The sequence below is a fragment of the Neolamprologus brichardi genome, chromosome 9 (assembly GCF_056152115.1).
Source record: "Neolamprologus brichardi isolate AB-2024 chromosome 9, ASM5615211v1, whole genome shotgun sequence".
Lineage (NCBI taxonomy): Eukaryota > Metazoa > Chordata > Actinopteri > Cichliformes > Cichlidae > Neolamprologus > Neolamprologus brichardi.
Window position 1 is genome coordinate 33604009 of NC_142112.1, and position 20490 is coordinate 33624498.

The 20490-nt window shown below is 41.9% G+C and overlaps 2 protein-coding genes across 2 annotated transcripts; one reads left to right on the forward strand and one right to left on the reverse strand.

Moving 5' to 3' along the window:
- Window positions 1–824: 824 nt before the first annotated feature.
- irf9 (interferon regulatory factor 9) lies at window positions 825–16812 on the forward strand. Its single transcript, XM_087846323.1, has 10 exons — window positions 825–889; window positions 1331–1406; window positions 2931–3053; window positions 3143–3323; window positions 10000–10130; window positions 10426–10492; window positions 11554–11613; window positions 11754–12143; window positions 13368–13483; window positions 14150–16812. The coding sequence occupies exons 2-10, from the start codon at window positions 1350–1352 to the stop codon at window positions 14315–14317; spliced, it is 1293 nt and encodes a 430-aa protein (XP_087702449.1). The 5' UTR covers window positions 825–889; window positions 1331–1349; the 3' UTR covers window positions 14318–16812.
- emc9 (ER membrane protein complex subunit 9) lies at window positions 15625–18876 on the reverse strand. Its single transcript, XM_087846324.1, has 6 exons — window positions 18706–18876; window positions 18268–18470; window positions 17957–18033; window positions 17438–17507; window positions 17181–17275; window positions 15625–17057 (listed from the first exon to the last, which is right to left on the reverse strand). The coding sequence occupies exons 2-6, from the start codon at window positions 18460–18462 to the stop codon at window positions 16877–16879; spliced, it is 618 nt and encodes a 205-aa protein (XP_087702450.1). The 5' UTR covers window positions 18463–18470; window positions 18706–18876; the 3' UTR covers window positions 15625–16876.
- Window positions 18877–20490: the final 1614 nt, after the last annotated feature.

Here is a 20490-nt window from a genome sequence, read left to right on the forward strand (position 1 = left end):
GATCGAGATCCGGGAAATTTGGAAGTCGAGTCAACACCTGATGTGAAACTCCTGTTCCACCACATACCAAAGTTGCTCTAATGGACTGAGGTCTGGTGCATGTGGAGGTCACTGGGTAAAGTGAACTCATTGTCATGTTCAAGAAACCAGCTTGAGATGATCTGACATTTGTGACATTGTATGTTACGTCTGTCATAAACATAACATTTTCATCCAGATAACTGCCACCCACTGGATTTTTTCCTATCTTTGGATCATTTTCTGTAAGCACTAGAGATGGTTATGTGATAAAATCCCATCACATGAGCAGTTTCTGAAATACTCAAGCTAACAATCATGCCACATTCAAAGTCACTTAAATCACCTTTCTTTATTGATCTTTTGCTTGGTTTGAACTTCAGCAGGTTGTCTTGGCTGTGTCCACATGCCCAAATGAACCGAGCTGCTGCCACGTGATTGGCTGATTGGATATTTGCGTGTTCCTGGCTGGTTAGTTCATTTCCAGCTCATATATCTGCTTTATTTATCATGCAGCAATGAGGAACAAGGCCTTACCTGGCCATGAATCTGCTTCGTACTTATCGTCCAATTATTTTAGAGCCTTTGAATGTCATTCCTAAACAGGTAATGGAATATTTATTCCAATCCCCTTGAATGAAAGGTGAAAGTCTGCACTTCGGTCACATCTCCACTCTCCACTGTGCACATACTCATGGACCTGACTGTGTCTCTGTGTGTGCTCACTTTCGCCCCCTGGTGTCAGGCTAGCAGAGCTTTTCTCTAAAACCACGTGACTTCGGGGAAAAGGAGCGCCTTCATAGACTGAGCCGCAGAACTGAGGAGGAGAAGACAGTCAGTCCGCAGGCACCGCGGAGGAAACACAACCGAGGTAAACGAAACTCAAATCAACTTCCTTAATTTAACACCTTAGCGTCTATATTTGATTTTTTATAAATATAACATGCGGCGGTGGGAGGATGTTTGCAGCTGCTTTGTTGTTTCCAGACCAGACTCCATTTAAAAAAGACCTAATTTTAGAAAGTCATTGTCTTTCTTTTCTTTTTTAATGTGTGTCGGCTCTGTTTAAAGACCCGGCTTGAACACGAGGCTTGAACTTGGCTTTTTACGCGAAAGCAAATCGACGTTTATTCATATTTTTACACATTTCTTATGTCTAATATTGGATGTTTTTGATGTGCCCAGAGTGAAGCTGTGCTATTATTAAAAAATGTGAGTCGGGGTGGGTGTAAGAGGGCATGTCGGGGCAGTTGATCGAAGTTGTTTGTGTTGATGTTTTGCCGCTGGCCCTGAAACTTTGCGGTGTTTACAGCATTTTTAAAGAAGCAGCGATGGCAGCTGGGAGAATGCGCTCCACCCGCAGACTGCGCTCCTGGATCGTCGAGCAGGTGTGTGTGGCTGTGTATGTGTGTGTGTGCATGAGTGTGAGAGGGAGACAGGGAGAGGGTAAGGACAAATGAAAGAGTGGGGTGGGAGGAAAGGGAAACAGGAAGAGGAAAAGGGTGATTGGGAGGTCACTAACAAACATATATTCATAACTATGGGGCTGAAAATGACACCAGCAAAAGTTTAACTTTTCTCTTGTTAGAAAATCAGCTGCAGTTGCATAATCTGCTTAAGCAAATTGTAGGTCAGCTGTGGAAAAATGCACTTTTCTGTTTCTACTATCATATAAATGTGTTATAGGTGCTTATTGCTACTTTTTATTTTTATAAAACAGTTTAAACCCTTAAAAATGAACTAAAGTCATAAACTGAATATCAGGAAATAGCTGATTTTGACTTTAGGCCACAAAATTCTGTGTATTGTTTAGAAGTGATATCAGCTGAAGTTGAGCTCAGCTGCACTTTCATCAAGTTTATATTTTTTAGATTAGTTGGTTAAGAAATAAACAGATATTGCTCCGATTATGTGAATGTGTTCTGCTTTTTCTTGTTTTCTGACATATATAAGTGAAATCAGTGCAAGTGCAAACTTCACTGTAGCTTTAAACACTCAGCTTCAGGCAGTTCCTTCCACTCTTGGAGCTTTATGAGGTCACAGAGAGCAAATCAGAAGAGAGTTAGCCTGGAGAGAGCTAAAATGGCTAGTTACAGATAGGATGAATTAATGGGGCGCATCAAGGCCCGATATGAGATATGGATTATTCTGAACTGTTAATGCAAAGCTACTTTAGTAGAGTCCACTAATAAAAATGCTCAGTTCAATTTTATTTTTATATATATATATATATATATATATATATATATATATATATATATATATATATATACGTATATATATATATATATATATACGTATATATATATATATATATATATATATATATATATATATATATATATATATATATACGTATATATATATATATATATATATATATATATATATATATATATATATATATATATATATATATATATAGATAGATAGATATATAGTGCCAAATCACAACATCAGTCGCCTCATGTTGGTTTATATTGTAAACAATAATACAGAGACAACCACAACAAACAAATGACCCCCTTTGAGCAAGCACTTGGCAACAGTGGGAAGAAAAAACTCCCTTTTAACAGGAAGAACACCCCCATCAGAACCAGGAGAGACAGGTCAAATTCCCCCAAAGTAAAGATATAAATAATTTACGGTGACACAAAAAAATAAAAAAAACAACACAATTGTCAGATTTGATCATTTCAGAACACTAAAGTTTGCATATTTTTGCTTTAAAGGTGGATGATGTTGTGTTTTCTGCAGTATTAGTGAATCTAAAAGTGTTTTTTCTACAAAGACATGCAGAAGAGGTGGCTGGTTAGCAGCCCTGATTTATGTCTGCAGTTATTCAGCTTTAGGTGAAATTCAGGAAAACTATAAGCTTCTCTAACTTTGCTGTGTTTTTTGGTTTGTTTCAGGTCAGCAGTGGCAAATATCCGGGGCTGGTGTGGGATGACGAGGCCAAAACCATGTTCCGCATCCCCTGGAAGCACGCGGGGAAACAGGACTTCCGCAAAGACGAAGACGCCGCGATCTTCAAGGTAGCTCTTGAAATTCTCAAGATTTGCTTTAAATGCCACAAATCCTGTGTGCTTTAAATCTCTGAGATCGCCATCGTTGTCCTCCCCAGGCGTGGGCAGAGTTCAAGGGGAAGCTGACAGACGGGGGCCAGGACAACCCGGCCGCTTGGAAGACCCGTCTGCGCTGCGCCCTCAACAAGAGTCCTGAGTTTAAGGAAGTGATGGACCGAGCCCAGCTGGACATCTCAGAACCGTACAAGGTGTACCGCCTGGTCCCCATCAGCGAGCAAGGTGAGGCTTGACGTACCTACTCGGCATGCTCTGGCTAGGTCGTAGTACGACTTAGTTATACCTCAGCAGCAAAGCATTTGACTTACCTCAGACCTGATAACCTCAATGACAAAATCAGTCTCGTGGTCACACGAAGTGGTTAAGTCAACCCAAAACTTCCCAGTGGGTCACATGAGGGCACAGGAGGCAGGAAGATCATGTGAAGATCAGGCGAGGCCCGAATATGCAGTGTAAAGACGCTGAATTCATTAATGTAACCATGATATCTTCTGCCAGGGTAGAAATGGGATGTTTTTCCGTAAGAGCTCTGATAGTTGGTGTTCACACTTCACTGGCTCGGATGTCTTCCATCTCAGACATCTGTATTTCATTAAAAATAACTGCTGTTTAAGATTTATTAGCTCACAGTCGAACACGAACAGCCCGGTTTCAGTCCTGATGGCACAAGGACCTGTTGTGGCGGGAATTCAAAGCAGCACCCCTGCCTTGTTTTACGAAACCAAGGACAAAGTACAATATTTGAAAACTCTCAGTAGGTTTAAGACACAATACAGCCCGAAAGCAATGAGGCAGGCTGGGAGTGTGTGTGAGAGAAAGAGTGTAGTGTTAAAAAGTCTTGTATATGTGCTTTAAAAGGTCAGTAAGACTGGAAAAGCTGGCAAAAATGTTGAATGTCAAAGTTCTTGGTATCCCTGCTCAATGATGAAGAATAGATCTAAACCAGCGGTCCCCAACCCCCGGGTCTCGGACCGGTACGGGTCCGTGAGTCGTTTGGTACCGGGCCGCGAGAGTTGAGGCTCAGGTGTGAAATGTATAGTTTTCAGGGTTTTTATCGGTTTTCAGGGTTATTTTGTTATCGTTTTTATCGTTTTTATCGTTTACTCGGTTTTCCTGGGTCTTTTCACGTGTGTTATGAATACATTTTCTTTTTTTCTGTACCGGTACTAGTTTGATTTTGTTGTATGTATCCGCGACACCTTAAAGGCCGGTCCATGAAAATATTGTCGGGCATAAACCGGTCCGTGGCGCAAAAAAGGTTGATCTAAACTACTCCTAAATCAATGTGAAGGTTTGGTGAAGGTATTTCTGTAGAGCATGTAAGATAGTTTTATAGTTTTTTCAGAATTGTTGAAAATTTTATACAAGATCAGCTAGCATGCAGCTCAGGCTCCCTGATTTAGTATAAACTTTGCGTATTTGATATAATCTCTGAGCCATCAGAGTCTTAAGAGGGTCTCTAAGACTACAGACTCTCTACCTACACACAGGAAGTGCTGACCCCTTTTTCGGAGAATTGTTAGGTCACTAAGTGGTGGGCGTTGATCTCTTATGTGGAGCAGGTGTGGTTTGCAGCATATGTTAGCATGGCACTGTGGCCCGGTGATGCTGGAGTCCCACAAATAAGAAGGTTGCAGTGAGATTGCAGATATGCAGATGTGCAATCTCACTGCTTTGAAGTATCTGCAACCACTTGAGTCAGTGGGTGATGAAGTCAGTCTGCAATCAGTTTACAACTGAATGGGGTCAAGTTGGCATTTACACACAATATCTGTGTTATTGTGTGCAATCATTTCCTCTCTTGCAAAGAGTCATGTAACAAATAATTTGCCCTCATTGGTCCAGACTGACTCAGTCTGATTGCAGCACGTTGGCAGTCTGTCTGTGGTTATACATTAATACGGTGATCACATGGAAAACTGTTTGTTTGACTGTTTGTTTGGAGACAGGTTGCCTCCCACCAGGTGATCTGTGCAATCGCCTTGTTATTACAGTTATTAAAATCCCAGAGGTTAAGCTTATTGGAACCTCTGGTGAGCAGATGCAAAAAAATTCAGTGCAATCGCCTGGCAACCACCGATTTTTCCCACCCACGATGTTCATGTCCTATTTTCACTTAATGTAACTGAGCCAGAAAGACGTGACCCACCCTTATAAGAATGTACATCCAGGGTTAAACACAAAGTTAGCACGATAAGCCTCAAATCCTGCTGCATAGTACCAGCCTGTGATGATCGTGGCAGGTAAACTGATATGTCAGTTGTAATGTAGGGCAGACCTGCACTCACTCACACAGTCACATGGTCAGCTTCCCTCCTCCAGGTTGGATTTTTATCTCAAGATAATGAGCCACAGTCTTTGCGTCACTTTAAAAGCCAAAAAATAAACTGACTTAATCCTGACCTCTCTGAGTCAGACTGGTGAACTCATTTACAGCAGGTGGTATGGGAATACTTGTAGCTCCTCGGGGTTCGTATTTAGTCATGATGGGGGTGAACCTACAAACCCATTCTGTTTGCAATACACTTTCACAACAGTCGTGGATGTTTGTCTGGCTGCCACTTAAACCTGTTCCAGTTATCGATTCAGAAGCAAAAACAGTTCACGTGCTTTGCCACGCCTGTGCATGCTCATTAAAGTGTAGGGTGAGATGAGCAACCGCAGGCCGGCGATGTCTCAAAATGCAGCAGCTCTTTTTCTAAGAAACAGAAACCTCAGGAAGCACGTGACGACTGCGTCTGTCTCTTCAGGCTGCAGGCGCACAGATCCAGCGCGTCGATTGGTTGGTTACATCTCAGAGATCGTGTGAAGATTAAGGAAAGATGAACTAAAACTAGTTTCCTCTCACTTTTAGTAAATGCAGTTAGTCAGTTTCTTCTGCTCTTAATGTGGAGGAGCTTTGTAGCTTTTATTCTGAAAGCTACAGTAACCAAGCACTTGACTAACAGCTCTGCCATCAGTTCTGCTTTTACAAAGACTTATTTTTTTCAGCTTTTCTTTATCATCATGACACCTCATAAATACTATCATACATGAACCGGTCAGAATATTAGGAACACCCAGAAGCCCACCATCACTAACTACAAACTCCATAATTAACGTGAACGAACTGAAAAATTGGATCTAAAAGTTTCCCACGGCTGATGGTAACGTGTTTACAGTTTTGCCCGCCTGTTAGCAGGGCTGGCATCGCCGCTGCTGAAAGCTGATGCCGGGTTTATAGCTTAATAGCTCCTCTGTTTGAGAGAGTTGAATATTTAATCTGTCAGCAGGACGTCACAGACCATCAGAAATACTCTGATAAGTTTATCAGCGGCACCCAGCGAACTTAATGTTAAATGTGCTGCAAAAACAGCCTTTAGTTTTCAGCTGGTTTTAGTTGCTCGTCCCTGCAAGACTTTTTAAAACTAGCAGAAAATTTTTAATATAATATAATTTGAAATGTCAGAATGAGTGACGCCGAAGCAAACCTAAGCAAGAACTGAAGGAAGGTAATCAAATGTTCAGATTTGAGGTTTTCTTTGTTGTTGTGGTCGACATTGTTCTCCATTTTTAAAGGTTTGATTCACTAAAATAATTAGAGTAACCTTTATTTACATCATGTAAACATATTACATATAAACGTGTGTGTTCATCTGCTGTGGGTGCTGGCCACTCACAGGATTTCTGTTTGATTTCAGATTAACAGTAGATGAGAAAATGGAGGTTTAGCTGCGTTGGGTGTTGCAAAGTAAATGTTGCACAATGTGCCTGCAGAAACTGCTGAACTTTCATCTCTATTAGCGCACGGTTAGTCTGATCACCACTTCCACCTTTTCTGCAGCGTTAAGCCCTCTCGCTGTTTATTTCTCTCACACCTTTTTTTTTAAGTGGCCGTGCTTTTGGACCCGCTGACTCTTGACCTATTTTCTGCTGCTTTGCTGGTTTAATGTCATAAAAGTGCCAAACAAATATGTTAAATGTAGGTCGAAGGGTATTTAAAGCTGTGCTGTGCCCTCTGCTCTCATTGTGTTGCTGATATTTGTCTGTTTCCAGGGAGAAATACCTGGATTCTTTTCTTCTGATAATCTCCTGCACTTTGGTCTTTGCGTGAACTTTATCTGTTTTTAAGTTACTTTTTTTCAACTTTTCTTTATTTTGGATTTTATTTTAATCACTGGAAAGTCTTAAAAAGTAAACAAGACATGCAACACAATCAGTCACATGTTAAAACAGAGAAACAGACATTATTAAACACACGTTCATAAAAGCCTATAAATCATGACAGAGATGGAGATGGATGGAGAAGGAAAATACTTAGAAAGAAGTTCCTCTTTTAATCATTGGGTCTGTGAAGGTTCTCAGTCATCCAGGTCATCGTAGTCCATCTGCATCTAAAGGTCAAAGGTCACTCTTTCGAGGATGCCAATGTTCACATTTTGGACAGAGAGGACAGATGGTTTGAAACAGGAGTGAAAGAAGCATCTATGTCCACTGTGAGCGACCATCTTTGAACAGAGGCGGTGGTTTACGACACCAACTCTCTGCCATCTATAATCCAGTTTGAGTTCCCTCCCCAGACGCCTTAACGCCCACTCACATCCTGGGCCATCTGACCTCAGGAATTCGCATGATAAGGTGGGGCCAGGTTTCACAATGAACTCACCTGAAACCCTGGCTGATTGGGACCCACACCCAGTTCCACACCTTGGCTCAGGCGATTAGAGGATCATCAGGGGGTCCTTTTGTCCCTCTGTGGGGGGAAACTCCCACCAGGTTTAAATCTGGGACTCCCCACCATTTGACCTTAGAACTGAAGAAGCTTCTCGGATGAGACGTGAAACGTCTTCAAGTAACTTAAAGAAGTCCAGACGCTTTTCTTTGCAAGCTCCTTTGACTCTTTTAATCATTGTGTGTAGTTCTGCTGTGTCTTATCGTTTCTTTAAAAAAATTATAATCAAAAATAAATATATTTTAAAACATCTGCTTTTGATTTTAAGCCAAAAAAAATTATCAGTAACTTTCTTTCCAGATGTCTGACTTCTTTTATAAAATTCACACTTGACCTTAAAGTTATTAGTTGTATATTTTAACTGTTTAAACAGTTCCTCTGCTGCTTAACCAGGTTCAGATTATTTTTACTTTCTTTAACCTTCATTTAATCAGCAAGTTAAAACACTTTGAATTTACATCTGTTTTGTAAAATTGCTTCAGGTCACGATAAGGTGCATTAACTTTGCATATTTCATTTTGATAGCAGGAGAAACTGGAGCGTCGCTGTCAGAAACATGCAAATTCTGCCCAGTATCCGGCCACCGCGCTGCTAAATACTGATTTAGTTACTGCTATCAGAGCTGCTGCTCACAGATGTTTTTCGATAAACGCTCAGTTTGTCAGTCGATAAACTGGTCGGTCCCCGAAATTCACAAAAAGAGACACGAGCAGCTGGGGCTCAGCAGGCACAGTGGGTATCTCTGTTATTTGGGCGGTCTGCAATGTGATGCCTGGGTCTTCCAGGCTGCATGTTAAAGTCATCTGGGGTGATACACTGACACTTGATTCCTGAATTAGGCTTCAGCGGGCAATCTACGCGTAACCTGATGCACACTTTGATAGGAATGTACCCACGTGTCGGGTCGATGCAGCGAAAGATTAAGAGGCGTCTGAGGCATCAAAAAAAACACTTGTGTGAAACGATGTAGTAGAAAGTTCTTCAGGCAGAACGGCACCAATCAGTATACCGCACAGTCCTCAGGAAATATGTGAGATTCACAAAATAAAAGCCCCCAGTTATTTATAGAGATTTATCATCATGCTTTAGGGCTGAGGTGTCAAACTCCAGCCCTCGAGAGCTACTGTCCTGCAGCTTTTAGATGCATCCCTACTCCAACACAGCTGAATCAATTGGCTGGATTACCATCTTATCAAGGCCTGATAACAAGCCATTCGTTTGATTGTGTCGGAACAAGGATGTGTCTGAAAGCTGCAGGACAGTAGCTCTCAAGGGCTGGAGTTGGTGACCCCTGCTGTAGGGTGCCAACCACATGTGGCAGCGCTCTCACATAAAGTATCAATCACAGCCTTGCAGGATTTAGGCTAAATAACATTTTATGTTAAATGTGCATCCTGGCATTTAAGGAGGTGTACATTTTTTCTTCGTTTTCATCTACAGAGCTACTAAAATAAGGCTTCTCCCCTGAATTGGCTCTTCCTGCAGCCTGTTGTAGCCACAGTTATGTACATGCTCATGCATGCAATGACCGGAGCCAGTGATTCATCACTTAAGAGTAATCATGTGATCGTTACACTTTTTCACTTATAAAATCTCTAAATATTCACTTCATGGCACTAGGACCAGTGGAAAAACAAAGCCTGACATTTGGGAAGCTCAAACCATCGAATGCTTCCCCATCAATTAAGGCGGCACTCTGGTGAGATAGCATGGGGAAGTACTGACAAAAACACATGTAACTGATTTAAATGTCAGTAAATCCATCTGTTCTGTGTCTTTTCTTCATTTTCTCAGCATGAGACTTTGTAAAACTAATTTCGTGGTGCGCTTAAAGGGCTGCAGAAGAACAGTGCGACTCACTTTGCATTATTGTCGTATTTTAAAGCTGCTATAAAAATAAACTGTCTGTGCATCACCATTCAGAGGTCAAAGTACAAACATGACGGAGCCTGACGGAGTTAATCTTTGGCTATTGTTTTGGTAATTACATGGAAAATAAAATAAACATATGCAGAGCTGTTTGTTTGCTAGTTCCTGTGAGGACGTTTAATCAAAGACTTTTTATTTTGCCAAATGAGTAAAATTCTCGTGGAAGCAATGAGACCGAAGAGCTTTAAAACGACTCAAAAGTAAAAACAGCCGATTGTTTTCAGCTGCTTGACGAGTGTTTCCTCTGTGTGCGTTTAGGTGTGGTGGTGCCTGTAAAGAAGAGCAGAGAAAAAGCCTCCAGGAGGTCGAAAAGGAGGAGAAGCGATTCAGACAGCGACGACGCCAGTGATGACAAACAGATAAAGAGGGAAGAAGCCACGTCTCAGCTGGTGGGTTTACAGGCTGTGGGGCGTATGCCGAGTCATTTTAGCCTCAATGTTTGCTCCGAGAGCATCTGATAGCATCTCGAAGTCCTGCAGTATCAAACGCTGTTTGCCATTTCTGTGTAGTTTGAATTATAGATGTTGGTGTAATGATTCCTTCCTGCCTGCTGGAGCTCAGCTAATCTGAGCATCTGAGAGGCAAATTAACAGTGACTTAAAAGCTGCGCAGCATAAACAGTATAATTGAAGTGAACCGAACTGAAGTTCATAAATACTGATTAAATTTTTGTCTGATTCTCAGTCTGTCGACGAAAGCCCCGTCCAGACGGAGGAGCCCACTCAGTGCCCCACCTTCATTCAGACGGACTGTGAGTTTAACTTTGTAATCTGATTACTTCTTCGTAATCGGGAGTTTTTCTTATGTGTAGAGTTAGCGATGCGAGGAGTATCTTATGATTTCCCCTCACATTTGTTCTCTTTTCCATCTAAAAGAAGATGAATCGTGATCTCCAGCTTCCTCAAATGTAAACAATGAGTTAATTCTCCACTTCACACAGTTGAAGACTTCGCCTCTTGCCCACACTTTTAAAATATTATCTCAGAAACTTGTTTACACCACTGGAAAAAAGGTATTTTTTTGTCATTCGTAAATCAAAATTTCAGGTTATTGAGTCCACGCAATAACCTGAAATTTTGATTTACGAATTTCAAGTTCTTACCTCAGTTTCAAGTAATTTCATCAGTAGTTTGAGAGACATAACAACGTGAAACTTTGACTTACGAACGACAAAAATTGGTTTAAAGTTTTTTTTTCACTGGTGGAAATAAGTTTGCATATTTCACACTTTAAGAAAACTTTGCTTTGAGTTTGGCGGAGGATCTAAAAGTCCTGTGATCCTGTGAGGCTGCAGTCACAGTCTTTGCTTTGTAAAAATCATATTTGCACTTCGAGGACGAGCAGGTCTGTCGCTGCCTCTGAAATCAGGTCATGTCCGAGGAGAAATCGAATCGCTGACCTTGGGTCGGGTGATTTTATTTATACGCCACATGTCATAGCACGTATACAGGTGTCAGTGTGCTTGAAACTAAAAACATAACCCTCTCAGGCTCAAACGAACTCTTTTGTTGCTAATGCACAACCAAGTCCTGCAGTGGTACTTCTGAGTAAAAACACTCAGGTAATCAGGTTGTTAGTTTTTAACTGTTGCAAATCGGCAACGCCTGCCTCGAGACGGTTAAGGCAGTAAAAACTAAACAAACTTCACAAAGAAGTAACATACAAGCCTACACACACACATTGTGAAGCAAATGGATCACTGCAGTGTAACCTTGTGTTCTTGTTTCATCATGTGTTTACATTTCAACTAACAAATCAAACTCACAGGCGACCAAAAGAATCCGCTGATGTAACTGTTTTCTGTCCCTTCAGCGGTCGATGAGATCAGGTTGGACGTGCGGATTGAGGAGAGTGTGACCGCTCCTGTAGGAGGTAATAAAGCATTTACAGCTGAGCAGGCTGTGATATGCTGGGTTCAGAGTCATGAACCCAGTCACGACCTGCTGTGAAAACACCGAGTGTGTTTTTGTTGGCTCGAGAAGATAACGACTGCTCTGTCTCCATCTCTACAGCCCAGGACTCCTTCGATGTGGCCGTTTACTATTTAGGACAGGAGGTGCTCAAACGTCAGATTCAGGGCACCGATGTGCGGATAACGTACCTGCCCTCCTCGCCTATTCCCCCCACGCCACTCGTCCTGAAAGCCAGGTTCCCACGCATCCCGCTACCCGAGCCGCCCTCCACGTTGCCGGCCGGTCCGGAGCTGCAGGCCCTCTTCACCCTGCTCCCCTTCATGGAGAAAGGGGTGGTGCTAACCTCCACTCAGCAGGGAGTTTACGGCAAGAGGTTCTGCCAGGGGCGGGTCTTCTGGACGGGGCCGCACACGACCATGCCGGACCTGCACAAGATGGAGAGGAACACAGAGCCGGTGCTCCTTTTCAATAAAGAAATCTTCAAGCAACGTGAGTCAGAAATGAGCGTGCTGACATTTGTTAACAGCCCTGCCAGATGCTGCAGAACAAATTATCACACAGATGTTATCACAGCAAGAGCTTGAATGCTAATATGTACTCTGCAGGAAAAAAGGAACTCACCAGGACTTTAATCAAAATATGTCTTTAGTTTTTTGAATTAGTGTTTATTAACGGAAGTATCACAGACTCATTGCCATCACTGTTTTATGAACTGAGTGTGTTTTTGCCACCAAAACATGGTTTGGCGCCAGTCTGCAGCTGTGATTGGATAATTGACGGGACATCCAGGATCATTTTGCTCTAATGCACTGCTAACATGGTTAGCTCACGATAGATAATAACACTGCTATCAAATTGCCTTATGTCTTGTTATTGGATAAAACCGTTGCCTGGTGCTCGTCTGGGCAGCAGTCTAACCAGAGATGCCCACGTCTTCCTGTCCAGCTCTCCTTTGAGGAAATGCAGAAGCCTTTCAAACACAGCAGATGCACATAATCTCTGCAGCATGTCATCCTCCCATTTGGACACATGCCATACCCAGCAGCAGCTTTAGTCTGACTCCAGGAGAACGCCGTTTACGTGTCTCCAACACAGCTTTGTTCTTAAACTAAGGGTGTTCAGGATCTTTTATTTTGAAAAGCTGCTAATTCAGTTCTGTGTTTGACTTGTCGCGATCCTTACCTGCTCTGTGCAGCTTGACCTGACTACAGGAAAAAATAAAAACATTTACAAATAGTGCAGTTTTCAGCAACGTGAAGTGGAGGGCTGCTCCTGAACGGTGTTACAGGCTGGTACGTCACTGGGAATACGCGTCTCCCAAATAACTCGTAGCAATAGGTGAGGGTAGGAATGCAGGTCGAGCAGTAAATCAGCTGCGTTCCCTTCATTCTCAGCTCTTCCTTTACCGTAGCAGGCAATCAATCCTCCCACACTTGGAAACACAATACGCATGGTCATTATACATCTGGCAGCGCTGTTTAAGACTGAAAAATCAATGTTAAGTGCATGTTATTTTTTAATTGTAGAGAGTTTTTGTGATAATAAGGTCCAATCTTCAAAAAACTTTAGTTTTCGGTTGGAATTGTCAATCTGGAATCTTGATTTTAAATGTCATGAGCAAAGATTCACTGCAGGGCTGTTTGTTGCCCTGAGCTGATAACTTATATGAAGTGCTAATAAACACCCGCCCCCCCTTCCCTCCTCAATCATCAGAGTTGGACCACTTCCGTACAAATGGCGGCGAGCCTCCCCAGTTTGGCTTCACCCTGTGTTTCGGAGAAGAGCTGAGTGACTCAGAGGACCCTTCCAAAAAGCTGATCATTGTTCAGGTAAACCACACACACTCAGCAGTATGTTTGTTCTGTGGTGGGGATTTTCCAGGGAATTTCAGGTAAACCACACACTGGATTATTGAAAACTGTAACTAGAGAAAAGTTTCCTTTCTTTGTCCTTTAATTGTCACCAATATTCATTTTTCCTTTAAATCATCCTTCAGCTGCTGCGATTGTTACTCACATGTGATTTTAGTGACACCTAACTTATTTATTCTTCTGTAACAACCTGTGCTTAACTGGTGCCCTCTTCCCTGCAAGTGGACTTGCACACTCCTCATCCAAAAGCTCAGGGTTAACACTGCTCTGAATGCCCCATTTTTGGCTCTTTGTGATGTCAGAGAGGGGCTAGCCCTCATAACTGGTTATATCAGGCATAGAAACCCCCCCAACATGCTGTTCAAACCTTCTGCTTGTGAGGGGAAGCCAATCAGCTGAAAGGGAAGCGTTAAAACCAGTTTCCAAATTCATTTTTAGGGACCTTTAAATGTGGAGAAATCCGCAGCTCCAACACAGGAGATCTGAGTAACTAACAAAAACTACCTTCACTACTCTCTCCTCTACAGATTACTTTACGATGGGAACAACGGCAGGTGCAGAACGCTCAGTCCGTCTGATTTCAGTAAATGGTAAAAACTGCCTTTACTGCTCTTTCCTCTGCAGATCACTCTACCGTGGGAAGAACAGCAGGTACAGAACGCTCAGTCCATCTTTGAATCCATCACCATCCTCCAGTCTCTGGCCAGCCAGTCCCCGCTGGGAGAAATAACCCTGAACCTCGTCACGGTGCCTTCGCCAACCAACGAGAGCATCGGCTGCGGGACTTTCTAAGCACTTTGATGGGTGGCATTTGAAAAATAAGACACATTTCCCCCTTATTATAAATCCGACAGCTAGAAGGAGTTTTTTATTTTATTATTCTAATTAAGACAGATTATAATAAGATATCAAAACAGGAACCTGCAGTTATTTTCTGTGGTAATTGGGTTTTTTTTTCATATTGCCCAACACGTTGCACAGAAACGGATGCATAGCATTTAAGAGAAATAGGAAATCAAATGGTGAACTAATATAAAGGGGACCTATTCTGCTTTTCCTTATTTTTGCCACAGTGGTCAAAACCCATATGAAAAAAGTCTACAAGAGTAGATTTACCCAATACTGTCATATTACACACATAGTTTTGACCGTTAGCACAGAAACAGCCCTCACTGAAAACAGGAACCTGCAGTTCCTGTTTCCAGTGAGGGCTGTTTAAGAGGGGCAGCCAATCAGAAAAAAGCTGGCTTGAAGAGGGAGGAGCATTTGGATAAGAGGGTGGAGTGACTGAAACCGTAGCACAAACTTGTGCCTCACAACAGGCTGTATTCTTTATCAGACAATAGCATCAACAATGCTAAAAATGCTAAGAGAACAAAAGATCGCGTTTACAGGAGAAACTTTCCATTCAGACTAAAATACTTTTTGTCTCAGGCTGTTTTTATGCTTCCAGGTGAGCTGAAAATTTTAACACAGGGATTGACTCCCTTTTGTAACCAGCAGCCTCAAGTGGCCATTAAAGAAACTGCACCTTTTGACGCTGCTGCAAGACGTCCTGTAAAACAAATAGGACTTATTTTGAACTGTGAATCATGCAAAGCTCCCGGAGTAAAAACAGAGTTGGAAATAAGCATTAATAGGTCCTCTTTAATATCAGTTTTGGGGTGCACCTTCTTTTTCATTTTAGATATTAGTTAGTGTACTGGTAACACTACATGTAAGCCAACACTTAGAAGCTTTTTATACTCATCGTGCATCTCAGAATGTGATGTAAGCAGCATGCCGATCAGAGCTGACCAATCCTCTTCCTGTAAATTCCTCTCGTTAACTACTGGGTCGTTTTAGATATTATAAGTCTATTGTTTTGGTTAGGGATTGGGGGTGGAGCCATTTAGTACTGTAGACGCTGCTTAAGTTGTGTTCTATCTAGACCACAGGACTAGATAGAAGTTTCACTGTACAATCAAAGGGGAAAAAGCATCATAATAGCCTGCAGTAGTTCAGTAGACTATTTTGTAAAGCACCTTTATCTTTACTATATTGCCGTCAAGTCAACCCTTTATACCATTAGGGTTTTGTAGTTAAAAACACAAGTACACTGTTTTTTTTTTACAAATGTGTCTTAAATGGTCATCATAGACAAAAACTGAAACTGGAGATGAGAAAGGAGGAGCGTGTCACCCTGGAGCAGGTCAGTCAGGAATATCACATTCAGCGCATTTATTTTTTTAACCATTTACAGTGAGAAACACGCCCGATTCACATGACTGTGCGCTGTTAGACAGCTGCACCGTTTGAATCATTTTAAATGCCTGTTAACAGTTAAACTTTCAGCTTTTCTTTGGGGGTTTGTGAAGGAAGAACAAAACACACATTTCAATACAAAAGTTCTGCAGTGAACACAGGGAGGAGAAGCTCTGAATATTTGGCTTATTGAGAGTGTAAGGCAGCCTCAGTTTGACTCATTGTAAGGCAGGTTTCCCGAACTTGCAACACATTGTTCCTCTTTCCTGAAGTTAACATGATTTAGAAGAAATTTCCTCTAGACACACACGTTATTTTTGTAGCACTTGCTGCAGAAGTTTGGCAGGTATTTGCTGAACAGCAAATAACAAGAACAGCTGCAAAAACACACTTTAATTGAGGATTTAAGGTAACAACACAGAATAAAGACACTAAACAGTATAAACTTTGACAGGGAGTTTATTTGAATGGTCAACTGTTATAATTGTAATTTCATTCAAGTTCACGTCTCGATTTAACCCGTTCTTTACAGTATAAGTGCCTGCACGAGGCATTGAAGTCATAACAAACACATCTGTACGGTGTTAAATAAAGGGTGGATGTATCCCCCCCCTCCCCCCCATTTTATTTTAAATATATTACTTTAGGTCTTCCCAAAGTCAAAAACACAAACTTGAGAGTTCCTTTTAAATCAAACCTAATGAAAAACAAATATTTTGAGCTTCATCTAGCTTGGTATTTACTGCAGGATTTTAGTATTGTAAGGCATTTTTGTCCTTTTGTCCATCCTGTTTCATGTTTAGTTTGCTGGAATCATACTAATGCATAAACTAAGGGAAAGAGGGGGAACATATATCTATATGTTGTAGTAGTGTTAGAGGAGGACTTTAAGGTGGAAGTGTCCTTTAAATGAGCAGAGTATTGGGATGGACCACAAGGCACACTCTGGGGTTGGGCGGGAAACTAGTGAGATGTAAATATTGTTATTTATGCATATATGTTCTTGTTCACTCGGAAAAAAATAAACGTCTCCTTAAACTTGGTGTCGAGTGTGCGTTGTTCTGTAAAAATCACATTTGTGCAGAAAAAGTGATGCTACTCTTCAGTCTAGATGTTTCCGTTGGCCGGCGAGGCGAGCTCCTCTATCTTGGTGTTAAGTTTCTGATTGGTCCAGTCTTTTGTGATGTCATCCAGGTGGCTGTCAAAATCCACCAAAAGCGTTTGATCACCTGACTCCATCATCTGGCTCGCTATGGCCCGAGTCTCCTCCCACTGTCTCAGCATTATCCTGAACAGGACAGAGGAAAAAAGGAACAGGTGAGTGTGGTTTTCAGGCAAAATTCAGGCGCAAAATGTGCGCCAAACTGCATAAATGTGCAATTTGCTGGGATCTGGTCATTCATGCTCTTACGTGTGTTTGTCTTTGAGTATCCATCTTGAGTCTTTGCGCTCGTACAACACAATGGGAGGAACCCGATAGTCTGGAGACATCTTACTGCCATCGAGCTGTAAGAAGAAAAAAATCATCCTGAACTACTTTATTAAACAGACAGCACAGCTAAGCTTAACTTATTTCTGAAAGCCTGCTTACCAGCAATAAAAACTATGTCCAGGTTAAACCAGCAGGTAAGAGACAGCCGATAAAACAATTTTACTTGTTTTTCTTACCATTAATAAAACTGCATTGTCAAACTGCTCTGCAATCTTATCGGCGACCTTCAGCGCACACGGTGTCGGGCTGCCGAGTAGAAAACATAAAAACATGTTAAACAGAAACTCCTGAGACCACACACCTCTGCCAAAGCCACAAAGTTACAGAAGGACGCCATATTTTTCTTGAGAATATCATTTTGATATGTATGAGGATCCAGTTTATTCATTCCAAAACTAACTTTAGTGCTTGAAAACTGACAAAAGGTAGCCCCTTAATCTCTTTTCTGAACTGAGGTTTCTGTATGATTTCAGATTTTTTTTAAAATTGTAACTAAAATGTCTTTTTACATCTTGTTTTATTTTTTATTTAATAACCTTTTCCTGCTGGTTTTCCCATCTAGACAGATGTGCTGAGCTGTAAAGTGTTACTGCATGAGGTACGAAAGGCTAAATGTGCAGCTTTGCCACATCTCAAAACAAAAAACAGGGTTCAAATGAAAACCTCTTCAGTGACACGAAGCTCTGGAAACCCACTTGTTATCAGACACGCAGGCGTTGGCTTGGTAATATCCCACTATCCTCTGCTGAGTCTGTGAACACCAAACATCCACCTGGAAGGAGGAGAGCACCCACCGCCACTTTTAAACTTCATTTAATGCTGATGCAGGTTATAAATTCTTAATAACTTGGTAGGTTGGTCCAGAATATCTGACTGCAGGGTTTTATGCCTTCACAATAAACAATCACGAGGAGCCTTTAAGGTCTTTTTGCTTCTCCAGGATCAGAGCTCCAGACTGTGGTGCTATTAAACAAAATCGTGAGGGCAGAAAAACACCTGTGAGCACCTGTGTAAGGGCCAGCTGGGTGATAGGAGCCAGGGGCAGGTGGGAGTGGAGCAGCGGGACACAGTCAGTCACGCAAACAGCGCCACCTGTCGGGCTGGACGACAACAGCAGGCCATTGATGCTACAGCGCGGAAAGAGGCAGGCGTGCAGGTACATCTTCACGTAAGCGCGACAGGACAGCTCCACCTCACCCATGGTGTCCGCTGCGGGGAGATAAGAGCACAGAAGCACTGAAAATTTGCCTCAGAGGACCGAGGCTAGCGGGAGAAGCACTGATGAGACACATAATAAAAGGCTGCCGCTAATAATGTCGCTGAATTTATCGCAAATCAGAAGGAAAAACGTCCGCAAGTGGCAGCAATGAGCTGCCAACCGGCCACACTGTGAATGAGCATTAGCATCCAAGCTAACCAAGCAGAGAATTTAATTCCGCCTTACCTGAGTGGGAAGATCAGTAAACACCAAAATCTACAGCTTCAAACTGGAAATATCAAATTAAGCTTTGCACGCAACTGTTGACACGGGCTTAAAAAACAGACCCAATTCACTTGACATACATGAAGAGCGTCTGAACGGCTGCTTTTGGTCCCGCCTACATGTCTTAAATGTAATTACTTGATTGGCTAAGAGATAAAGGCTTTGTAATGCGGTTCGAGATAAAAGATGCCAATCATTTCGTCAGGAGTTCAACGTAAACACGACTATGTATATGCTTTACGGTAGTGCGCCCTCTACTGAAGAGGATGACCGAGGGTGTGTGTGTGTGTAAAGAAAAGTAAAACTATATCAAGTACAATAGAATAAAATATACATGACTTAATTTGTGTGACTGACTTCTTTTGCACTGACAGAACTGCACCTCTATTTAGTCTAATAAAACTACTTTGTTATTGTAGTTTCATTGCTACAATGACAGATTCTGGTTCTGAGAAAACAAAACAAACCCACTCTGAAAACTCAAATTTGAAATAAATATTTTAAATAAATGTTACATTCATAACCCAGCCTTTCCCTGTCAACAAAATGGTAAATGGCCTGCATTTGTATAGCGCTTTACTCAGTCCCTAAGGACCCCAAAGCGCTTTACACTACATTCAGTCATTCACACACTGGCAATGGCAAGCTACATTGTAGCCACAGCTGCCCTGGGGCGCACTGACAGAGGCGAGGCTGCCGGACACTGGCGCCACCGGGCCCTTTGACCACCACCAGTAGGCAAACATGGGGTTAGTATCTTGCCCAAGGATATTTGGCATGCAGCCAGGAGGCAGCCTGGGATTGAACCACCGACCTTCTGATTAGTGGCTGACCTGCTCTGCCACCTGAGCTACAGAACCCAACAATGGCTTCTTGACAGATGCTCTTCCACTGAGACTATTTGTAATAAGGTTTTATTGAACAGTGGATCAAGTGAAAGGTCAGATGCTGGCTAGTAGCTAGTAGGCTAGTAGCCCTTTAGGAATCACCTTCACTTGTCAAACTGTTTTGAACAAAAATATAAACAAGTTGTGTTTTGCAAAGGATGCTGGTAAAGTATCTAAAGATGAATGTAAAGTGGGTTCTTTGCCAAACTACCAGTGTCCAAAAACAAAAAAAACCCCCAAAAAACCAAACCATTGCTCAGTGTGTGTGTATATTTGTGTATTTTCAAGTGGCTTCAGATTTTCTCATGATTGTATGGCTAGATAAAATGCAAGACAGAAAGTCCTTAGATACAAATTTCAGCATATCTCCCAGAAGTGCAGAGTGTGAGAATCCATTTTCTTCAGCCTCTTATCCAACTAATAGAAATCCTAACTTACAAGATGTAACTTATATTCGTTTGTCCTTTCTAAAGTAATTAACTCAATAGGAATTCAAGTTACGTTTAAACAGCCTGAATCCCTGGGTGTCAATACATTTAGGTAGAAACCTCACAGCAAGTTCACTGCAGTGCAGCTAGCATGCATGTTATTTCTAAAAAACAAAAACAAAAAGTGGCAGGATGGCAGAAAGTACGTTTTATATTAATTTAATGTGACAAGTTCAGATGACAGTGGTTCAAATGCCAAAAACTAAGCATCTTCGGTGTTACAGTGAGAATACAGGGATTAAAAATAATCTGCAAATTTTAATCACACACACCCATCTTTGTCCAGTGCTCTTTCAGATTTGGTTAGTATTTAAGCTGTACCTGGAAAGCAGACACCAGCAGCTTTGCAGCTTGAGCAACAATTGGGAGAT